We start from the raw sequence: 23816 nt of genomic DNA, 5'->3' as shown, positions 1-23816 counted from the left end.
CTTGCTTAGCAAGAGGAATTCTGGACTCAGTTGTCGTCGTAAATCGAGGATTGAGGTGTGGGAGGGCCCTGGGCTGCCCTGCTCTTGGTTTGCCCGCCTTAATGAGAGCCCGGTCCGGGTGCGAAAGAGGGGGAGGGAGAAGCCATCCACTCACACACGTATGTCCAGCATGATGCGCTTGTCCTCCTCCACGTGGACCCCCCAGATGCAGTCCTGCCCTTTTCCATACGGCTCGGGCCAGTTGGGGGATAAAACCACTCCGGATGCATCTGTGATCTCCCCACTGCACACAGCTGTTGGGACACAGGGGAGAAACAAGTCACACACCTGGGTTGGGTTACCAGCCTTGTCAGTGCTGGTTTTTTCGATCCCTTCTTTCCTTCCTTCCTTCCTTCCTTCCTTCCTTCCTTCCTTCCTTCCTTCCTTCCTTCCTTCCTTCCTTCCTTCCTTCCTTCCTCCCTCCCTTTCCTTCTTTCTCTTTCTTTCTTCCTTCCTTCCTTCCTTCCTTTCCTCCCTCCCTCCTTCCATCCCTCTCTCCCTCCCTCCCTTCCTTCCTACCCTCCTCCCTCCCTCTCTCCCTCCTTCCTTCTTTCCTCCCTCCCTCCTTCCTTCCCTCCCTCCTTCTTTCCTTCCTACCCTCCTCCCTCCCTCTCTCCCTCCTTCCTTCCTTCTTTCCTTCCTCCCTCCTTCCTTCCCTTCCTTCCCTCTCTCCTCCCTCCTCTCTCTCCCTCCCTTCCTACGCTCCTCCCTCCCTCTCTCCCTCCTTCCTTCCTTCCCTCCCTCCTTCCTTTCCTCTCTCCTCCCTCCCTCCCTTCCTTCCTACCCTCCTCCCTTTCTCCCTCCCTCCTTCCTTCCTTCTTCCCACCCTTTCCTCCCTCCCTCCTTCCCACCTTCCCTCCTTCCTCTCCTCCCTCCCTTCCTTGCTACCCTCCTCCCTCCCTCCTTCCTTCCTTCTTTCCTCCCTCCTCCCTCCTTCCTTCCCTCCTTCCCTCCCTCCCTCCCTCCCTCCCTCCTTCCTTCCCTCTCTTCTCACTCCTCTCCCTCCCTCCCTCCCTCCCTTCCTACCTTTCTCCCTCTCTCCCTCCTTCCTTCTTTACTCCCTCCCTGCTTCCCTCCCTTCCTCCTTCCTTCCCTCTCTCCTCTCCCTCCCTTCCTTCCTACCCTCCTCCCTCCCTCTATCCCTCTTTCCTTCCTTCTTTCCTTCCCCTTTGTTAAGATAGGAATGGGAGGGAGGCAGGGAGGCAGGAAAAATGTGAAAGTGAAAAAATTGAGAAGGAAAGCCGTGTAGGAGAAGGAGTGGCAGAGTCAAAAGAGGCATTAGCCTAGAATCTCTGCGTAGCCATAAGTGAACTAAGTAAGTCCAGCCATCCTTGAATTCCACTGACACTTCCTAACTCCAAGCAGGTGCTGACCACGAGTTGGGAAGTCTCCCCTGCCTAGGCGTGAGTAGCAACGGATCAGCGGGTCTTTGGCACCTGACAAACCAGAATGGTGGGCCTTCCTCCAGCCCTGCCCCTCCCCCTCCCTCACCTCGGCAGGCCGGCTCCGTCTCGTTCCATTGCGGGTTGGCGGGGTCCACGCACTCAATGATGACCGAGCCTTGCTCCAGGGTGTAGCCGGGCTCGCAGGCAAACTCCACCGTGGTGCCCACTTTGTAGCTGCCGTTGCTGGAGGTGAAGTTCCCGTACTTGACGAAGGGCTCGTAGCAGTGGCCGGGCCGGAAGGCTGCAAAGGGCAGAAATGGGCGGAGAAGGCCTTGGTCTGCTTCCTTTAGCAGGACTGGCCCCCGGACTACAGTTCCCATCAGCCTCAGCCAGCACAGTGGAAGCGGGGAAGGGCAACAGGTTTAACAGAGTTGGACGGGACCGTGGAGGTCTTCTAGTCCAGGGTTAGGCAACCTTGGCTCTTTTATGACTGGTGGACTTCAACTCCCAGAATTCCTGAGCCAGCATGGGGGAACTATGGCCCCCTTCATGACTGGCGGACTTCAACTCCCAGAATTCCTGAGCCAGCATGGGGGAACTATGGCCCCCTTCATGACTGGTAGACTTCAACTCCCAGAATTCCTGAGGCAGCATGTCTCAGCATGTAAACCTCACCCTTTCCCCTCAGCATGGCTGGCTCAGGAATTCTGGGAGTTGAAGTCCACAAATCATAAAACAGCCAAGGTTGCCTACCCCTGTTCTAGTCGAACCCCCTGCAACAGGTTGGCAAGGCCTTGGGGGGGACCCCAGCTCTTCTGGGCCACTCACCCTCATAGCGCAGGGCCACGCCGGCGGCCACACCACCACTATCTGTGGAAAACTCGATGAAGAAACCACGGCTGGTGCTGACCAGCCCCTCGATAGGCAGATACTCGACCTCGTACGAGTCGTACACCGGAGGCGCCTCAATGTTGTTGCCATTACGGATTATAAGCCTGCAACAAAGAGGGGCAGATCTCATTTCTGGGAGTCCCGAGAACTCCAGGATTTGGGGGAACGGGGGGGGGTCCAAAACGGGGACCCCCCCAGTCGTGGGATTGCCCTTCGCTTGACGGGTGCTGCAGTACGGTAAAAACAGGGCAGAGTTTGATCAAAGGTACACCTCGACTTACGACTGCAATTGAAACCAACATTTCCGTTGCTAAGCAAGACATTTAGGTGACTCCCCCCAAATTTTACGATCTTTTTTGCCACCGTTACTAAGTGAATTGCTGCGGTGGTTAAGTTCGTCACACGGTCGTTAAGTGAAACTGGATTCCGCATTGACCTGGCTAGTCAGACGGTCACAAAAAGGGATCGTTTGAATCTGGGATGTTGCATCCAAATGTTAATCACGTGACCACGGGGGTGCTGCAACGGTCGTAAGTGTGTGAAAAGGTGGTAAGTTATTATTTTCTTAGTGCTTTTGTAACTTCCAACGATCACAAGCTTAAGTCAAACGTAAGTCAAGGGCTCTCTGTATATGGCAGTGGGTAAAATCCGGGTTATTTTACCCACCCCTCTCTGGACATCCCAATCAGGTGCTGGGAGGATTAATCTGAGTAGGATGAAAGTTGTTTCTGGGGGGGGGTACAGCAGGGGGCAAAAGAGGAGCCCTGTCGGAGGGTCTTGACCGTTGAACCCCCATGTTGTAGACTGGATATGCCATTCCTCTAGAAAAAGGTTTCTTGACCTTGGCAGATTTCAGATGGATGTTCAGCTCCCAGAATTCCCCGCCCATCCTGCTTTAAGAGGGGTGGACTTCCACTCCCAGAATCCCCCAGCCCTCCTGCTTTAAGAGGGGTGGACTTCCACTCCCAGAATCCCCCAGCCATCCTGCTTTAAGAGGGGTGGACTTCCACTCCCAGAATCCCCCAGCCAGCCTGCTTTAAGAGGGGTGGGTTTCCACTCCCAGAATCCCCCAGCCAGCCTGCTTTAAGAGGAGTGGACTTCCACTCCCAGAATCCCCCAGCCAGGATGCTTTAAGAGGGGTGGGCTTCCATTCCCAGAATTCCTCAGCCAGCCTGCTTTAAGAGGGGTGGACCTCCACTCCCAGAATTCCCCAGCTAGCAAGGTGCACTCTCTTTCCCCTCAAAGGGCTGTGGTGAGGAAGCAATCAAGATACCAGCAAAACACTCTTTTTTGGGGGGGGAACCTCACCAGCCTCAACAAAAGACCTCGCTCCCCCATCCTTGCCCTTCCACCCTCTGAGGACCCACCTGTCGTCATCCTCTGCTAAGGAAACCTTTTCGAAATGCAGGTGCAGCCGCTGCCCAGGTGGCGCCTCCAACACCCAGTGGCAGGTGAGGTTATTGCTGTAGTTGGCCGGGAATCCTGGCGACACGACGCGCCCAGTGGTGGCGTTCTGGATCACCCCTCCACACGCCGCTGCAAGAAGAGCACCGAACGGGCAATGCCAGTTGGGGTCCACATCCGGCGTGGCGCCCCCTTCCCTGCTCTGTTACTGGACCCCTGGCTGACTTACCGACGCAGGTGGGCTCCTGGCGGCTCCAGAAGGGGTGGGTGGCATTGAGGCATGACAGGCAGGGCTTCCCCACCAACTGGTACCCCACAACGCAGGAGAAGCACGCTTGGCCTCCCGGATGAGTGCTGCTGACAGAGACGTCGCCGTACGCCGGCCGCGCAGGGAAGGCACAGCTCAGCATGTACGCTGGACACAGAAGAGAGATACAGACAGTGGCTTACTGTAGGGGTCCCCGACACCTGGGTCAAGGACCAGCACCGGCCCACAGCATGTCAGAAACCAGGCCGCACAAACAAGCAAAGCCCCATACGTGAGATGCAGGCAACACATAAAACCATGTCCCCTCCGGTCCTCTCTCCACGGAACTGGTCCCTGGTGCTCAAAAGGTTGCGGGCCACTGACTTAAGATTAGTGTTGTTTCCCTTTAGTGTCAGTTCCCTTAGTGCAGCGGTGGCAAACCTGTGACACAGGTGCCAGAGGCGGCACTCGGAGCTCTCTCCGTGGGCACACGTGCCGTTGCCCCAGCCTCGCCTCCCCCGCGACCTCCTCCTCCCCAGCAGCCCCCCTGGAGGAGAATCGCCCCTGAACGTGGCCCACGCAGAGCAGTGCAGCCAAGGACATGGCAGCCAGGCAGCGTAGACAAGACTCTGCCCTCACACTCCATTGTGCACAGCTGATGCTGCAAGGTGTGGGCAGACAGCGTGACCGCCATAGCATTGCTGGGCTGCCTGGGTGATCTGCAGTGGGCCCTGGAGGTGGTCAGTGGCCCTGCGGGCAGGCAGGGCGGGAGATAATAATAATAATAATAATAATAATAATAATAATAATAATAATAACAACAACAACAACAACAACAACAACAACAACAACAATAATAGTAGTAGTAAAGTTGGAAGGGACCTTGGAGGTCATCTGGTCCAACCCCCTGCTCAGGCAGGAAACCCTAGACCATTTCAGACAAATGGCCGTCCAGTCTCTTCTTAAAGACAGTGAATTTGCCTGCCAGGTCGCAAAAGGGGGACCACGTGACCCTAGGACACGGCCACCGTTGTAAATGCGAGCCAGTTTGCCCAAACTTCCAAATTTGGTTCACGCGACACGGGGAGGCTGGAATGATTGTGTGGAAAGTGGTTCCAAGTTAGTTTTTCCAGGGCCACTGTAACTTTGAGCGGTCACACGTCGAGGACTACCTGTAACTCCACAAGGAGGCTTTCCCTTTGCAGTTGCTGCCTGTCGAGAGATTTATCTGCTGCCTGCCGCCTCGGACTTCCTGCAATTTTCCCATTTGAAGCTATAATCCCAGATGATACAATTTTTGCCATTCTCCCGGTGCCATTTGCAGGGGCTTGTTGCCTTAACAACCACAGGAGCCCCTCTGATCCTGCCTTTCCATTGGCCCGGCTTGCCGGTGATGGTGGGAGACTCTTTTTTCAGACAAAAATATCCCCCCCCCCAGAAGCTGGTGGTGTCAGTTCATTTAGTGACCTTCGAAGTTACAACAGCAGTGAAAAAAGGCACTTTTGACCGTTTTTCACACTTATCACCATTGCACATCACTGCGGTCACGTGATCAAAATTCAGACGCTTGGCAGCTGGCTCGTATTTATGACGGGTGCAGTACAGATGTTTATCAGATTGCTCGTATTTATGATGATCGCAGTACAGATGCTTGGCAGCTGACTCATATTTATGACGGTCGTAGTACAGACCTTTGGCAACTGACTCATATTTATGACGGTCGTAGTACAGACCTTTGGCAACTGACTCATATTTATGACAGTTGTAGTACAGACATTTGGCAGCTGACTCGTATTTATGACGGTCGTACTACAGACATTTGACAGCTGACTCGTATTTATGACAGGTGCAGTACAGATGTTTATCAGCTGCCTTGTATTTATGATGGTCGCAGTACAGATGCTTGGCAGCTGACTCGTATTTATGACGGTCGTAGTACAGACATTTGGCAGCTGACTCATATTTATGACAGTCGTACAGACATTTGGCAGCTGACTCGTATTTATGACGGTCGTAATACAGACATTTGACAGCTGACTCATCTTTATGACGGTCGCAGTACAGTTGTTTATCAACTGGCTCGTCTTTATGACAGTCACAATATGCTGGGCTCACATGATCCCCTTTTACGACCTGATGAGCAAAGTCAAGGGGGGAATCCAGATCCACTTAATGACCGTGCTACTACCTTAACCTCTGCGGTGATTCACTTTACAACTGCAGCAAGAAACCAAGCCATGCAAGCAGTGGGCAAGGGCACACGGTGCACGTGTGCAGCTAAACTTGCACGCCGTTCCGTTTTGTGTGAACAGCGTGTGTTACGCCTGCTTCTTGTGCAAATGGAGCTGTGCATGCGCATGTGCCTGCCACTGGCATGGAACCCTCCCCTCTCTCCCCCTCTACCAGGCCGCCAAACTAGAAATAATAATAATAATAATAATAATAAAGTTGGAAGGGATCTTGGAGGTCATCTGGTCCAACCCCCTGCTCAGGCAGGAAACGCTATACCATTTCAGACAAATGGCTGTCCAGTCTCTTCTTAAAAACTTCCAATGTTGGAGCATTCACAGTTTCTGGAGGCAGGTGGTTCCACTGGTTAATTGTTCTCACTGTCAGGAAGTTTCTCCTTAGTTCCAGGTTGCTTCTCTCCTTGATTGGTTTCCACCCATTGCTTCTTGTCCTGCCTTCAGGCGCTTTGGGGAATAGCTTGACTCCCTCTTCTTTGGGGCAGCCCCTGAGATACTGGAACACTGCTATCATGTGCCTCCTCGCCCTTCTCTTCGTTAGACTAGACATTCCCAATTCCAGCAACCGTTCCTTATATGTTTTAGCCTCCAGTCCCCTAATCATCTTTGTTGCTCTTCTCTGTACTCTTTCTAGAGTCTCAGCATCTTTTTTACATTGTGGTGACCAAAACTGGATGCAGCATTCCAACGTGGCCTTACCAAGGCCTTGTAAAGTGGTATTAATAGGTAGGCGACCACTGATCTACCCTGCTGGCTGGGGAGGATGGGGTTTCTAATGCATCCTATCTGGTAAGACACCAGGATGGGGATCCTGGCCTTGACGAACACGCTTGTCCAACACGAGGATTAGGATTGTGTGAACTCGACCGCTCTCTTTGCAAGCAGGGCGAACCAGGAAGCCTCTGTACCTGGGATGATGGGATGGCAGGGAAGCTCCGGCAAACGCTATGTGTAGGCAGGTACGGTGACAGCTGTCCTCCCCGCTTCCCGCCCCCGCTCTGTGCAAATTGTGTTAATTGTTGGGGCCAATTACCTCCTCATTAGACGTTGCTTCTTCAGAGGTGCCCGCTTTAACCTGGCAGTGTCAGCGATTAGCTCCTGCAGCGATTAGCAAGCTTCCAATTAGCTAATTGCTCTACAGCTGCAAGGGAAAATCCTGGCATCGTGGCACCCCAATAGCTGCTGTTGTAGGGAGGGGTGTGTGTGCACATGGCAACGGAGCATTGGGGGCCCTGCCGGTGCATTGAAGCATGTGCTTGGCTGCCCTTCTCTGACCCCACCGGTGGCCCTTGACTTACATCCACAACGGAGTCCTAACTTTCTGTTGCTAAACCAGACAATCGTGAGATGGATTTTGCCCCGTTTTACGACTGTCCTCGCCACACAGCTGCTTAGGGAATCTCTGCCCTTGTTGAGCCAGTCACACGGTTGTTAAGTGAATCTGACTTGCTCACTGACTTCGCTTGTCAGACGGTCCCAAAAGAGGAACCCTGGAACACTGCAATCGTCGTAAGTACGAGTCAGGTGCCTTGCGTCTGAATTCTGAACGCGGTCGTAGGTTGCTTTTTCAGTGCCGTTGTAACTTCAAATGGTCACTAAATGAATAGCTGTGCGTTGAGGACGCCCTGTATTCCTTCTATGCTTTAGCCTCCAGTCCCCTAATCCTCTTTGTTGCTCTTCTCTGTACTCTTTCTAGAGTCTCAACATCTTTTCTTACATCGTGGTGACCAAAAATGGATGCCGTGTTCCAAGTGTCGCCTTATCAAGGCCTTGTAAAGTGGTATTAACTCTTCCCGTGATCTTGATTCTATCCCTCTGTTCATGCAGCCTAGGACTGCATAGAATCAGAATCACGTGAAGTGTTAATACCACTCTACAAGACTTTGGTAAGGCCACACTTGGAATACTGAGTCCAGTTTTGCTCGCCACCATGTAAAAAAGATGTTGAGACTCTGGGGAAAAAAATGCAAAGAAGAGCAACTAAGATGATCAAAGGCCTGGAGACAAAAACCTATGAAGAACGGTGGCAGGAATTGGGTACAGCCAGTCTAAAGAAAGATTGAGGGCAATAGAAGAACGGGACGACAGAGAATGAGATGGCTAGATGGGAGTCACTGAAGCAGGAGGCGTGAGCTTAAATGGACTCCAGAAGATGGTAGAGGACAGGAAGGCCTGGAGGAACGTTGTCCGTGGGGTCGCGATGGGTCGGACACGACTTCGCAACTAACAACAACAACAATCTAAAGAAAAGAAGGACTAGGGGTGACATGACAGCAGTATTCCAGCATTTGAGGGGCTGCCCCCAAAAAGAGGGGGGGTCAAACTATTCTCCAAAGCCCCTGAAGGCAGGACAAGAAACTAATCAAGGAGAGAAGCAACCTGGAATTAAGGAGAAACTTCCCAACAGTGAGGACAATGAACCAGTGTATTCTGGAATGTATATTTATTTATTTATTTATTTTATTAATAAAATTTATATGCCGCCCAATCCCTAGGGACTCAGGGCGGCGTACAAAATTAAAACAATAAATATAACGATAAAACAATAAAATAAGTGCATTCATACAGCGTGTCCAGTTGTATCCCAGCCTCCCCGGGACATCAACCCCAGGCCTGCTGGAACAGGAGAGTTTTAATGGCTTTCTTAAAGGCCGGCAAGGTGGGAGTAGTTCGAATCTCGGGGGGAAGTTGATTCCACCAGGTCGGAGCCACCACAGAAAAGGCCCGTCCCCGAGGGCCCGCCGGCCGACATCGTCTGGCCGACGGAACCTGAAGGGGGCCCAATCTGTGGGACCTCACCGGTCTCTGGGAACTATGTGGCAGTATGCGGTCCTGTAAGTAACCTGGTCCTATGCTATGAAGGGCTTTAAAGGTGATAACCAACACCTTGAATTGCATCCGGAGACCCACAGGAAGCCAGTGCAGCTCACGGAGGATAGGTGACACGTGGGTGTAGCCCTAACTAGAGAGCAGGTATCAGTGTGTTGGAGTGTCTGGCAGTTACTGGGTTAAATGCTAGGTATGTTGAGGGGTCAGTGGGAGGAGTCAAAAAGGTCATTGGGAGACTTCCTGGACACAAACCACATGGGAATCTCTTTGTCTGTAAGAAGCATGGGCGGTGGAAGGTCACACAAGCCTGAGCCGTTATAAAGATGGCATGGAAGAGCATCATACTTTTACCTAAAGAAATGGTCTAAAGAAATGGACAAAGGATGTATTTTCCAGGAGTATCAGCCGCAGCGTGAATGCAAATAATCTTTCTAATAAATATATTTTTTGTTTATTATAAGATCTTTTCTTTTGAGTTATCTATCTGACTGGATTTAAAAGAAAGCGTTTTTATATCAGAGTCAGAATACAGTGGAACACCTTGCCTCCAGACGTTGTGGCTGCTCCATCACTGGAGATTTTGAAGAAGAGATTGGCAGCTACCTGTCTGGGGTGGTGCAGAGTCTCCTGTTTGAGCAGAGGGCTGGACTGGAAGACCTCCAAGGTCCCTTCCAGCTGAGTTCTGATTGAAGGTCAACCCTTCCTGAGTTCTGTCCAAAAGCCCTCCATCTCCCCAGTGTCCTTCAACGTCATCCCTGCGGGACACTTACCTTCAAAGTGGAAATGGAAGGTCCCCGGGTTGGCAGGGGAGGGGCTCTGGAACCGGACCAGCACCTGATTGGTGGGGCCACGGACCACCTGACCACGCATCAGGAAGGACTCATTGGCCAAGGGAAGGGGCTCCAGGCTGCCGAGGGTCTCCACGGTGATTGTCTCGCCTTCCGCAAGGCTGATGTTCTGCACCTGCGGGGGGGGGGGAAGAGAGAAGCGTCATGGGGCACCCACTCCAACTTGGGGACTGGCAAAGGGGGGCAGACAGCGGGACAGGGCAGGTCCCATCAGGAACACCAATTCCCTACTTCTGTCCTTGAAAGAATTCTGTACAGTTAGTCCTCGACTTACGACCAATCCAGATCTAGAAAGAGTGTAGAGGAGAGCAACCGAGAGGTAAAAATAGTAAGGCAGCCTTTATGGTAGGGCTATATTGTTATTATCCTTCTCATCTGTCCCACCACCTTCTGAGTATCATTATTATGATTATTATTACTCTGCTGTTTTACATGTACACTAAGAGCTTTTGCACCAAAGAGACATTCCTTGTGTGTCTAACCACACTTGGCCAAATAAAGTATTCTATTCTATTCTATTCTATTCTATTCTATTCTATTCTATTCTATTCTATTCCTTATTCTATTCCTTATTCTATTCTATTCTATTCTATTCTATTCTATTCTATTCTATTCTATTCTATTTTATTCTATTCTATTCCTTATTCTATTCTATTCTATTCTATTCTATTCTATTCTATTCTATTTTCTATTCTATTCTATTCTATTCCATTCTATTCTATTCCTTATTCTATTTTATTCTATTCTATTCTATTCTATTCTCTATTCTATTCTATTCTATTCTATTTTCTATTCTATTCTATTCTATTCTATTCTATTCTATTCTATTCTATTCCTTATTCTATTCTATTCTATTCTATTTTCTATTCTATTCTATTCTATTCTATTCTATTCTATTCTATTCTATTCTTTTCTATTCCTTATTCTATTCTATTCTATTCTATTCTATTCTATTCTATTCTATTCTATTCTATTCTATTCTATTCTATTCTATTCTACATTCTCTTCCCTTCCCTTCCAGACATTCCAATGGGGAATGTCTAAGGAAGAGAGGGACGAGGGGTGACATGATAGCAGTATTCCAGTATCTGAGGGGCTGCCCCAAAGAAGAGGGAGTCAAGCTATTCTCCAAAATGACAAGAAGCAACAAATGGAAACCCATCAAGGATAGAAGCAACCTGGAACTAAGGAGGAATTTCCTGAGAGTGGGAATAATTAACCGGTGGAACAGCTGGCCCCCAGAAAGTGTGGGTGCTCCAACATTGGAGGTTTTTATTAAGAGACAGGACAGCCAGTTGTCTGAAATGGTATAAGGTTTCCTGCTTGAGCAGGGGGCTGGACTAGAAAGCCTCTGTTGGTCCCTTCCAATAGAATAGAATAGAATAGAATAGAATAGAATAGAATAGAATAGAATAGAATGGAAGAGAAGAGAAGAGAAGAGAATGGAAGAGAAGAGAATACAGAATAGAAGAGAAGACAATATAGAATAGAGTAGAATAGAAGAGAATGTAGAAGAGAAGAGAATATAGAATAGAGTAGAAGAGAAGAGAATATAGAATAGAGTAGAAGAGAAGAGAATATAGAATAGAAGAAAATATAGAAGAGAAAACAGAATAAATAGAAGAGAATATAGAAGAGAAGAGAATATAGAATAGAATATAGAATAGAGTAGAAGAGAGGAGAATATAGAATAGCATAGAAGAGAAGAGAATATAGAACAGAGTAGAAGAGAAGAGAATATAGAAGAGAATATAGAATAGAAGAGATATAGAATAGAAGAGAAAAGAGAATATAGAATAGAATAGAAGAGAAGAGAAGAGGAGAAGAGAATGTAGAATAGAGTAGAAGAGAAGAGGAGAATATAGAATAGCATAGAAGAGAAGAGAATATAGAACAGAGTAGAAGAGAAGAGAAAAGAATATAGAAGAGAATATAGAAGAGAAGAGAATATAGAAGAGAAGAGAATATAGAATAGAAGAGGAGAGGAGAGGAGAATAGAGTAGAAGAGAAGAGAATTCAGAATGAATAGAACAGAACATACTTTGTTAAGTTGGAGTAGAATCAGCGTAGAACAATCCAGACGAAAGATGACTTAGAAGTGATCAATGGGAGCCTTGGCATGTCCCACCCTGGGCCAGCAGAGCTTTGCAACACAACACAAGTCTTTGGTCTGAGCAAAGGGTGCAGCTTTGTGAGGGAGGGTCCTTGGCAGGCCTTGCCAGGCAGCTCCGAGCCGCCTCTCCGCCTCCTCCTGGGCTCCAGCCAAGCCCTTATTCCTCCCGCTCAGTTGATCTTGATCAAGGAGCCTCTCCGACTGTCTCTCATTAATCCAGCGATTGTATATTAATTACGGTAATTAAATGGCACGGCTTGGTGATAAACGGCCAAAGCAGCAAACCTCTTTCCCTAATTACATCAAAGGTGCCAGAGATCTGGGGGGGGGGAGGGAGAGAAACCGGCAGACAGGTGGCAAGGGAGAGCGAAGAGAGAGGATAATAGATCGACAGAGCTGGAAGGGACCTTGGAGGTCTTCTAGTCCAACCCCCTGCTCCAGCAGGAGACCTTATACCACTCCAGACAAGGGGCTGTCCAGTCTCTTCTGGAAATCCTCCAGCGATGGAGCACCCAGAACGTCTGGAGAGAAGCTGTTCCCTTGATTGAGAACAATTACGGTAATCTCAACTGTCAGGAAATTTCTTATAAATTCCAGCTAGGATCTCCCTCTGAGGAGCTCTTCCCTCCTTCCTTTCCTCTCCTTTGTCCCTTTCTCTCCTTCCTTCCTTCCCTCTCCTCTCTGTCCCTCTCTCCTTCCTTCCTTCCTCCTTTCCTTCCTTCCTCCTTTCCTCCCTCCCTCTCCTCTTTGTCCCCTTCTCTTCCTTCCTCCCTTTCCTCCCTCCCTCTCCTGTCTCCCTTTTGTCCCCTTCTCTCCTTCCTTCCTTCCTTCCCTTTGTCCCTCTCGTTTCTCCCTCCTTCCTTTCCTTTCCTTCCCTCTCCTTTGTCCTTTTTCTCATGCTTCCTTCCCTCCCTCTTCCTTGTCCTTCTCTTCCTTCCTTCCTTCCCTCTCTCCTTTGTCCCTTTCTCTCCTTCCTTCCCTCTCTCTTTGATCCTTTCTCTCCTTCCTTCCCTCTCCTCTGTCCCCTTCTCCCCTTCCTTCCTTCTCCCTCCCTCTCCTTTGTCCCTTTCTCTTCCTTCCTTCCTCCCTTCTCCTTTGTCCCTCTCATTCTTTTCTTCCTCCCTCCCTCCCTTCCCTCTCCTTTGTTCCTTTTTCTCCCTTCCTTCCCTCTCATCTTTTCTTCCTTCCTTCCCTCCCTCTCCTTTGTCCCTTTCTCTCCTTCCTTCCCTCCTTGATCCTTTCTCTCCCTCCCTCCCTCTCCTTTGTCCCTCTCCTTCCTTCCTTCCCTCCCTCTTTGATCCTCCTTCCTTCTTTTTGTCCCCTTCTCCCCTTCCTTCCTTCCCTCTCTCCCTCCCTCCCCCTCCTTTGTCCTTCCTTCCTTTCCTCCCTCTTTAATCCTTTCTCTCCTTCCTTCCTTCTCCTTTGTCCCCTTCTCCCCTTCCTTCTTTCCTTCCCTCCTCTCTCCCTCCCTCCCTTTGTCCCCTTCCTTCCTTCCTTCCTTCCTTCCTTCCTTCCTTCCTTCCTTCCTTTCCTTCCTTCCTTCCTTCCTTCCTTCCTTCCTTCTCCTCTTTGTCCCCTTCTCCCCTTATTTCCTTCCTTCCCTCCTCTCTCCCTCCCTCCCTTTGTCCCCTTCCTTCCTTTCCTTCCTTCCATTCTTTCTTCCTTCCTTCCTTCCTTCCTTCCTTCCTTCCTTCCTTCCTTCCTTCCTTCCTTCCTTCTCCTCTTTGTCCCCTTCTCCCCTTATTTCCTTCCTTCCTTCCCTCTCTCACTCCCTCTCCTCTTTGTCCCTTTTTCTCCTTCCTTCCTTCCTTCCTCCCCCCCCCCCCGCTAACTGCTTCGGCCTCTGACAAACCCCTGGACACACACTCCGAGAAATCTCAGCCAGGGACTCCTTCCACCCACCCCCCTCCACCGACTGTTTCCTCGTATTTTACACCCTTCCTCTTTGTCCTCGGTGCCCCTGGCCAGAGGCAAGGCGTGCAGCTTTGGAAGGGGGGGGGGGTGTCCCAGGGCTCCTCGGCTCCAGGCGAGCTAATGATGCCCCAGGAGCCCAGCTGGGAGGGGGAGCAGGTATTGTTGAAATGTCGGCCAAATGCCATCGCAATCGATTTGACATTTGCTTCGCTGCGTTGCCGGGGCTGGCACGCCTGGCTGCGTCTTGGAAAGCTGCCTTTGTAGCTTCTCATTCAGATGCTGGGAAGACATCCCTTTGCAACGGAGCGCCCAGCATCCCTGCCGCCCCCCCACCCCAGTTGTTTCTCACTCCAGCACCCCCCCCCGCCCGCCCGCTAAGGGCCTCTGGTTCAGCTGCTGAGCGATGGAACAGCCCCAAACCCTCGAATTTTGCCCCTATTAAAAAAAAGAAAACCCCTTAAAAATGTCTAAATCCAGCAAGGAAGGTCCTCCTTTCCGTGGCTCACGTTCCGTGGCTGGCATTCCCCGTGGCTCTGCGTCTTCCTCCGCCTTGACTTCTGCCGCTTTACCATCTCCGTGGCAGAAGCCTGCCTGTTTTCTCTGGGGTACTTATTCTTATTTATTTCATTTTTCTCCTGGCTTGATTATTTTTTATAAATCACTCAAGGAGACCGAGGTAGTTCAAACTCCTTCCTCCGCCGATTTTCCCCACAACAACAACAACAACAACCCCATGAGGTAGGTTGGAGTGAAGGAAAGGAACTGGCTCAAAGTCACCTAGCTGGCTTTCACGCCTAAGGCCGGACTAGAACTCACAATCTCCTGGTGATTGGGCCAAAGTCACCCAGCTAGTTTCATGCCTAAGGCGGGACTAGAACTCCCAGTCTCCTGGTGATTGGCCCAAAGTCACCCAGCTGGCCTTCATGCCTAAGGCAGAACTAGAACTCACAATCTCCTGGTGATTGGGCCAAAGTCACCCAGCTAGTTTCATGCCTAAGGCAGGACTAGAACTCACAATCTTCTGGTGATTGGGCCAAAGTCACCCAGCTGGTTTTCATGCTTAAGGCAGGACTAGAACTCCCAGTCTCCTGGTAATTGGGCCAAAGTCACCCAGCTAGTTTCATGCCTAAGGCAAGACTAGAACTCCCAGTTTCCTGGTGATTGGGCCAAAGTCACCCAGATGGCTTTCATGCCTAAGGCCGGACTAGAACTCCCAGTCTCCTGGTGATTGGGCCAAAGTCACCCAGCTGGTCTTCATGCCTAAGGCAGGACTAGAACTCACAATCTCCTGGTGATTGGGCCAAAGTCACCCAGCCGGCTTTGATTCCTAAGGCAGAACTAGAATTCACCATCTCCTGGTGATGTGTCCAGAGTCAACCAGCTAGCTTTCCTATTTAAGATGGGACTGGAACTCACTGTCTCCTAGTTTCTCGTGCTTTCACCACTGGATCCTAACGCTCAAGAGAGCAAGCTTCTCCCCAAGAAAGGGCAGACAAACTGCACATTTTGCAAGGGGGATCGTCCAATAAGCAAAACGGGAGCCATAACCCGTATCGAGGGGCACGGCTTGACTGCCCCCATCTCGGTTTGTTTGCCCTTCAGCTTTGCTGCCGCCGATGCCCTCCCCACACCAGCTTCCGGAGCAGAAAAACTCAGCCTCTTCTTCGCTCTGTGTGTATTTGCACGCTGGCATAATGACACATCATTGCTTGTCATTAGGAACGTAAACAGCCTTGAGCTGCGAAGCTGCCGCCCGCCATTCCCGGCACGTGCGGCGAACAAAGGCAACGGTGGTTGTCAGCCAACCACAAATTTGTTAGTGCATGCCAGGCGCACGGCCACATCCTGAAAGGAACATCTGGCCTTCTCCAACACGGTGCCCACGGGTGGGTGCGGATGGGCCCGGCCTTGCGGTGGGCATCTGCAAGCTTGGAATGTGAGGAAGGGGAGGCGGCGCTAATGGTTAGAGCAGTCTTTCTCCTCCTTGGATACCTTAAGACGTGTGGATTGCAACTCCCAGAATTCCCCAGCCAGGAATTCTGGGAGTTGAAGTCCACAAGTCATCAAAGGGCCAAGTTGGAAGACCCCTGCCCTATGCCGATTGGCTGGGAATTCTGGGAGTTGGTCAGGGAATGGTGCAGCCAGGTGTCCAAATGAAGTCAGAGACACTGACACAAACTTGTAGTTTTATATAAATAAATATATTTCACATCTACATTCATGGCAGACAAGATAGTCAGGAACGCAGGAACATCGTGAGGTAAATCTTAACAGTATGCAGAGCTCTCAGAAGAAAAAAAGGCGGGAAAAAAGGGAAACTCCCCCTTTACACCCACAGCAACCAATCACAGCCTCACATACCTGGAAGTGGCTGTAGTGACTGCTGGGACTTGGAATGTGAGGAAGGGGAGGCTGCACTAATGGTTAGAGCAGTCTTTCTCCTCCTTGGATACGTAAAGACGTGTGGACTGCAACTCCCAGAATTCCCCAGCCGGCATGGCTGCCTGGGGAATTCTGGGAGTTGAGGTCCACAGTCTTAAAGTAGCCAAGGTTGGACACCTCCACTTTTGACCATGCGCTACCAGTTGCCTGGGGAATTCTGGGAGTTGAGGTCCACTGTCTTAAAGTGGCTCAGCTTGATAAGCACTGGGCTAGGTTCACTTCACAATCGGAAGGATTTGCTGAACAACTGTAGCAAAAGTGGTTGTCAGAGTGGGCACATTTAACCTGGCGCCTTGCTTAGCGACAGAGATTCTCATCTCGGTTGTGGGCGTAAGCCAAGGACTTCCTCTAAATTTGAACAGTGGCCAAAGGAATGATTGAAAGTCGAGGATTACCTGCAAAGGGGGTTGCTAATAAAGGCCCCCCCACTCGGTGCTCTCTGATTGGCTCTTGCCCAGTCTGGAGTTTGCCCCTGCCCCCCCCCCCGGAGCCCTCCAAAGCTGGGGAGCCCCCCACCGACCCCAGACCCCTTCTGAAGGTTGAGCCAAGGGGGGCCAGCTCCACCCTCCCAAAGCCAGCTGGGCACACAGCCCTTCCTCCCGCTGGGGGTCACTCACCCGGATCTCCACGCCGTAACCAGGATAGACCGAGATGGTGTAGGCGCACTCCAGCCAGCCGTTCTCGTAGGGGGTGTTGCTGGGCAGCGGAGATGCCAGGGCGCCCCGAGGTCCGGTCAGGTTCCAGCAGCAGGGCCCTGGGCGGGGGGAGTCAAGAGGGTGGGAGGGAGGAAGAGGCCCTTAGAAGCTTCACGGAATAACCGAGTCGGAAGGACCTCCGAAGTCTTCTAAGACAGATGTTACGTAGATCGACCTTGCTGCATAGGAAAATCAAGCTTTTCAATCAATCAATCAATCAGAACAGAGCTGGAAGGGACCTTGGAGGTCTTCTAGTCCAGCCCCCTGGCTAAAGCATAGAGTCCTTACGCCATCGCAGACAAAGGAAGGCCAAGAGCATGGAGCCTCCACAACTCCAGCAGGCAAACTATTCCATTGACGGTTCTCACTGTCGGGAAATTCCTCCTCAATTCCATGTTGGATTTCCCTCTAAGGAGCTTCTACCCATGTTTTTCTTTCTTTCTTTCTTTCTTTCTTTCTTTCTTTCTTTCTTTCTTTCTTTCTTTCTCTTTCTTTCTTTCTTTCTTTGTTTCTTTCCCTCTTTGTTTTTCTTTCTTTTCTTTCTTTCTCTTTCTTTCTGTCTCTCTCTCTCTTCCTTCTTTCCCTCCATTTCTTTCTCTCTCCCTCTTTCTCTGTCTCCTTGTCTCTCTGTTAATCTCTTATTTCCTCCCTCCCCCTCCCCCCTCCTTCCCTCCCTTTCATATTTCTCTTTCTTTCTTTCTTTTTTTCTTTCTTTTTTTCCTTCCTTCCTTCTTCTCTCCATCCTTCCTCTTCCCCTTCTTCTCTTGTTCCCTTCCTCTTCTTTCCTTCCCTCCCTCCCTCCTTCCCGCCTTTCCTTCCTTCCTTCCTTCCTTCCTTCCTTCCTCCCTCCCTCCCTCCCTCCCTCCCTCCCTCCCTTTATCCTTCCCTTCACCTTCTTCTCTTGTTCCCTCCCTCCCTCCCCCCCTCCCTTCCTTCCTTCCCCCCCTTTCCTCTCCCTTCCTAAATCATGGAATCACAGGATAAGAAAGGACCTCAGAGGTCATCTACTCCACCCCCCTGCTCAAGGAAGGAGTCTTTATACTATTCAGATCAAATGGCTGTCCAGTCTGTTTTTGAAGTGGAGCACCCACATCTCCTGGAAACAAACTATTCCATCCATTGGTCGCTCTCAACTTGTGGAGAGCGGGAGGGGCTATGCCCCCTGCTCCCTTCCTTCCTCCCCCCTGCAGCCGAGGCCCAGGTTTGTCCCCCCCCCTTCCTCCCCCTCGCCTGCACACTGTTCTTCGGTAGACGGAGTCTCCATGTGGAACCGAGAGAGAGCCACGGGGATGTCGCCAAGGATCCAAAATTGGATTTTCCATCTGAGCAGCTTTACTGCCTCAAATGAAAAATATTGACCCCCCCTCGGAACATCCCCTCAAGGGCTGGTGCGGGGGGAGGCCTCCCTTTTAGAGGGGGCTCAGAGCAGCAGACCCTCCAGGAATAAGAGGGGAGGGGGCCTCTGCCCTCTGCTAGAAGGAGGATTTGCTCCGAGGGAAAATTGCAGGGGTATCCAACCTTGGCAACTTGGAAGACCTGTGGACTTCAACTCCCAGGATTCCCCAGCCAGCACCCCTTAAAGATGGACGCCCCCGTTCCAGATCTTTCACTGCTCAGGAATAAGAAACAGGAACTTTTTTTCAATCGGAAGAGCTCCTTGGAGGTCATCTAGCCCAACCCCCTGCTCAAGCAGGAGACCCTAGACCAGGGGTGGGCAACCTTGGCTCTTTTATGTGGACCAACTCCCAGAATTCCTGAGCCAGCCGTGCTGAGGGGAAAGGGAGAGGTTTCCATGCTGAGCTATGCTGGCTCAGGAATTCTGGGAGTTGAAGTCCAGAGTCATGAAGGGGGCCATAGTTCCCCCATGCTGGCTCAGGAATTCTGGGAGTTGAAGTCCAGAAGTCATGAAGGGAGCCATAGTTTATCCCATGCTGCTCAGGAATTCTGGGAGTTGAAGTCCACCAGTCATGAAGGGGCCAAAGTTTCCCTCATGATGGCTCAGGAATTCTGGGAGTTGAAGTCCACGAGTCATGAATGGGCCATAGTTCCCCCATGCTGGCTCAGGAATTCTGGGAGTTGAAGTCCACAAGTTATAAAGGGGGCCATAGTTCCCCCATGCTGGCTCAGGAATTCTGGGAGTTGAAGTCCACAAGTCATGAAGGGGCCATAGTTCCCCCATGCTGGCTCAGGAATTCTGGGAGTTGAAGTCCACGAGTCATAAAAGAGCCAAGGTTGCCTATCCCTGCCCAGTCTAGACCGCTTCAGACAAGTGACTGTTCTTAAAAACCTCCAGTGCTTTCAGCTTCTGGTGGCCAGCTGTTCCACTGGTTAACTGTCCTCCCTGTTAGGAAGTTTTTCCTTAATTCCAGGTTGCTTCTCTCCTGGATTGGTTTCCATCCATTGCTTCTTGTCCTGGCCTTCAGGGGGCTTTGGAGAATAGGTGGAACCCCCTCTTCTTTGGGGCAGCCCCTCAAATACTGAAATATTCTTCCCCAATCCTGCAGCCCCCCCCCCCGCCCAATGCGGGATTCCTTTGCACCAGCTGAACTTGGGAACTTTGTCTACAGATCTGCCAGTCCCCCCCTCTGCCTACCTGGACCCTCCTCTTTTTACCCCCTGCCTCTTGAGCAGACCCAGATTCCTTGCAGCCTCCTGGGGCTGGGGGCTCCCGCAAACCCCCCCCCCCATAACCTGAGTCATGGCTGCTGAATCTCCACACCCGCACGCTGGATCTCCGGGATGCCCCCTTTCCGCTCCCTTACCTGCCACAGGTGCAGCGGTGGTCTCAGGCCCCCTGCGCGACGTGGCCCCCGGGGAGCGGTCCCTGGGGCTGGAGAGCGCGACCCCCGCGACCCCCGAGGAGCCGGGGGAGATGTGCGCCGCCTGCCGGTCACGAGGGTTAACGGCGCCCGCGGGCTCCGAGGTTGGAGACGCCGCCGTCGGAGTGGGGGTCGCGGCGGGCCCCGGGGCGGGCGGGCGGCGGGGGGGCGCCCAGGCGAGGAGGGGCGCGGGCTGCGAGCCCTCCCTGGGCGGGGGCTCCTCAGGGAAAAAGCCCTCCAGCAACGGGTGGTGGTTGAGCAGCTTCAGGGTGGGCGCCGTGGTGGAGAAGGGGGCTTCGCGCGCCGGCAGGTCGCGGGTGGGGGGCGCCGTCCGTTCGGCCTCGGAGCTGCCGGCCGCCTGGAAGTCCTCGTGGGAGAAGCCTGCAGAGGAGGGAAAAGAGGAGACGGAGAGGGCGGTGAGCGGAGCCGGGGAAGGCGAAGGGGGCCTCCCAGAGGCCATCCAGTCCAGCCTCTGGGGCCGCGAGCAGGGTTCCGTCGCCCCTAGAGCAAGGGGTCTTCCAACTTGGCCCTTTTAGGACTTGTGGACGTCAACTCCCAGAATTCCTCAGCCAGGAACACTGGCTGAGGAATTCTGGGAATAAGTCCACAAGCAGGAGTCTTCAAACGGCACTTTGATGACTTGTGGACTTCAACTCCCAGAATTCCTCAGTCGGTGTTGCCGGCTGAGGAATTCTGGGAGTTGAAGTCCACAAGTCACCAAAGGGCCAAGTTGCAAGACCCGCCTTAAAGCATCCTGGCTGAGGAATTCTGGGTGTTGAAGTCCACAAGTCGGAAGACCCTTGTCTTAAAGCATCCTGGCTGAGGAATTCTGGGAGTTGAAGTCCACAAGTCCTCAAAGGGCCAAGTTAGAAGACCCCTGTCTTAAAGCATCCTGGCTGAGGAATTCTGGGAGTTGAAGTCCACCAGTCCTCAAAGGGCCAAGTTGGAAGACCCCTGCCCTAGAGGTGCACAGGATTTCTGGGACTGTGAAGATGGGCGGTGTAGAAAGTGAATTAATGAATTGAAAAAGTAAGCAGCCGAAGGAATGAAAGGGCCCTTTGTGGTTCTGCTTCCCAGAATTCCCCAGCCAGAACGCTTTAAGAGAAGTGGGCTTCAACAAGCCGCCTGGGGGATTCTGGGAGTGGAAGTCCTCCCCTCTTAAAGCATGCAGGCTGGAGAATTCTGGAAGTCCACCCTGCTTAAAATGGCCAGGATTGAAAAAACGGTGTTAAGGTTTGCAAGATAGCATCTCTTCTTTCCAAAAAGCCACCCCAGAAATGATCTCTGCACATGCCCCAAAGCCTCCTCTTAAAGGCCAGGCCGAAAACATGTTCTACCACGTGCTACTGCAGCCAAGCGGTTTTACAACAGCCCCCCCCACCCCCGTTTCTTCAATTCACATTATCTGCAACTAAGTCGTGCACCATTTAGAGACGTTAAGCTAAATGCTAAACTGCTTTCATTAGCCGGTAATGAGCCATCCAAAATGCCTCCCTGGGGGGCTGGCCTCCTTCTCTGGTGGAGCTCTGCTGCAGGTGGGCACGGGGGGGGGCTGGCCTTGCTTTTCTGCACCCCCATGGCCCCATTTTGTGTGTGTGTGTGGAAAGAGGCAGGACCCCGGACAATCACTGGACAGTCACTTGTCTGATTATAGGACGGTTCTCCAGCTTGAGCGGGGGCGGGCTGGGGGGGGCTGGACTAGAAGACCTCCAAGGTCCCTTCCAGCTTCTATTCTATTCTATTCTATTCTATTCTATTCTATTCTATTCTATTCTATTCTATTCTATTCTATTCTAATATTATTCTATTCTATTCTATTCATTGCAGGCACGTGGCTGGACTAGATGATCTCGGGTGTCCTCGCTAAGCAGCGCCGGTCCCCAGCTGGGACGGAGCACACTAGATGATCTCGGGGTGTCCTCCCTAAGCAGCGCCGGTCCCCCAGCTGGGACGGAGCAGGCACGGGGCTGGACTAGCTGATCTCGGGGTGTCCTCCCTAAGCAGCGCCGGTCCCCCAGCTGGGACGGAGCAGGCACGGGGCTGGACTAGCTGATCTCGGGGTGTCCTCCCTAAGCAGCGCCGGTCCCCCAGCTGGGACGGAGCAGGCACGGGGCTGGACTAGATGATCTCGGGGTGTCCTCCCTAAGCAGCGCCGGTCCCCCAGCTGGGACGGAGCAGGCACGGGGCTGGACTAGATGATCCCGGGGTGTCCTCCCTAAGCAGCGCCGGTCTCCAGCTGGGAGGGAGGCTGCACTGTAGGCAGCTGGCCAGAGAAGTCCCCCACCCATGCCGGGCGGGGGAGGCGAGGGCGGCTGGGGGGGGGAAGCTTTCTCACGTGCCGTGCCCGCAAGCGGGGGGGGGGCAAGATGACAGGCAGCTGCCGAGGAGGCTTCAAGAGGTTAACTCGCCCCCAGCATGGAGCGAATTATGCTTTAATAGGATCCATTTATTACGCCATAAAAGTTAATGAGTTTATACAGAAAGGCGCCAGGATTCCTCTTAAGGTTTTAATAGGGAGATTAGTGGGCTGTCCCGCACTCGGGGCTGGCTCAGCTCGTTAATTCTCCCTTTTTAGATTCCCTCCCCCCCCCCCGCGCCACTTCCAAATCTCCTTCCTGAACAGGGGGGTTGGACTAGATGACCTCCAAGGCCCCTTCAGGTCGGTTATGCTGTTAATGAATTAATCAATCGGTGGGAGTTGTGGGTGCTTCATCCCTGGAGGCTTTTAAGAAGAGACTGGACGGCCACTTGCCTGAAATGGTCTAGGATCTCCTGCCTGAGCAGGGGGTTGGACTAGATCACCTCCAAGGCCCCTTCCAGCTCTGTTATGCTGTTAATTAATTAATCAATGGGAGTTTTGGGTGCTTCATCCCTGGAGGCTTTTAAGAAGAAACTGGACGGCCACATGTCTGAAATGGTCTAGGTAGGATCTCCTGCCTGAGCAGGGGGTTGGACTAGATGACCTCCAAGGCCCCTTCCAGCTCTGTTATGCTGTTAACTAATTAATCAATGGGAGTTTTGGGTGCTTCATCCCTGGAGGCTTTTAAGAAGAAACTGGACAGCCACATGTCTGAAATGGTCTAGGTAGGATCTCCTGCCTGAGCAGGGGGTTGGACTAGATGACCTCCAAGGCCCCTTCCAGCTCTGTTATGCTGTTAATTAATTAATCAATCAGTGGGAATTGTGGGTGCTTCATCCCTGGAGGCTTTTAAGAAGAGACCGGACAGCCACTTGTCTGAAATGGTGAGTAGGGTCTCCTGCCTGAGCAGGGGGTTGGACTGGATGACCTTTAAGGTCCCTTCCGAATCTCTTATTCTGCTATTCTTTCCTCAAACCTTGCCCATCTTGGCCTAGAAAGGAAAATGCTTGAGATGTTTATTTTCTTTTAAGACTAATTTGTATCAATAACCTGCACAGGTAATCCTCAATTTATGGCCATTTGTTTAGTGACCGTTCGGAGTTACAAGGGCACTGAAAAGTTGTGACCATTTTTCTTGGCCCTTTGATGACTTGGAGACTTCAAGTCATGAAGGGGCCATAATTCCCCCATGCTGGCTGAGGAATTCTGGGAGTTGAAGTCCACCAGTCATGAAGGGGCCATAGTTCCCCCATGATGGCTCAGGAATTCTGGGAGTTGAAGTCCACCAGTCATCAAAGGGCCAAGTTGGAAGAGCCCTATCTGAAAGGTGAATTATCCTTTGAAATTCAAGTCTTCACACTTCCCCCCCCCACACCTTGAATATGTAGATCAGGGAACCATCTGTACACAAACTGCACAGCTGCATGAAAACAATAGGTAAAACGTGTTGCACTTGTGAAAACGGTCTGCCAAGATAACACCCATTGGACCAAACAGCCAGGAAAGCTGGACCTTGGCAGAAAATGGCCGGTCCTGTTTCAAAGGCAATTTTTTTTTTTTCTTGAAAGGATCCCGTTTGACGGGC

At 51.6% G+C, this 23816-nt stretch overlaps 1 protein-coding gene across 4 annotated transcripts in view; it reads right to left on the bottom strand.

Moving 5' to 3' along the window:
* The window catches only part of SEZ6 (seizure related 6 homolog), a 34867-nt gene extending 14411 nt beyond the window's left edge, over window positions 1-20456 (bottom strand). For 2 of the 4 annotated variants that reach the window (XM_039355186.1, XM_039355187.1), the window contains exons 1-8: window positions 19816-20456; window positions 16976-17112; window positions 9812-10004; window positions 3949-4134; window positions 3683-3851; window positions 2253-2419; window positions 1531-1725; window positions 155-293 (exon numbers count right to left, since the gene is read on the bottom strand). In XM_039355186.1, the coding sequence (XP_039211120.1) occupies window positions 155-293; window positions 1531-1725; window positions 2253-2419; window positions 3683-3851; window positions 3949-4134; window positions 9812-10004; window positions 16976-17112; window positions 19816-20332 (1703 nt within the window). In that variant the 5' untranslated portion in view covers window positions 20333-20456. The remainder of the gene's footprint in view (window positions 1-154; window positions 294-1530; window positions 1726-2252; window positions 2420-3682; window positions 3852-3948; window positions 4135-9811; window positions 10005-16975; window positions 17113-19815) is intronic. The other 2 variants (XM_039355184.1, XM_039355185.1) reach the window with 1 other exon arrangement.
* Window positions 20457-23816: the final 3360 nt, after the last annotated feature.

The sequence above is a fragment of the Crotalus tigris genome, unplaced genomic scaffold (genome assembly GCF_016545835.1).
Source record: "Crotalus tigris isolate CLP2741 ecotype Arizona unplaced genomic scaffold, ASM1654583v1 scf7180000018618.293821, whole genome shotgun sequence".
Lineage (NCBI taxonomy): Eukaryota > Metazoa > Chordata > Lepidosauria > Squamata > Viperidae > Crotalus > Crotalus tigris.
This window is presented reverse-complemented; position numbering and strand designations above follow the sequence as displayed.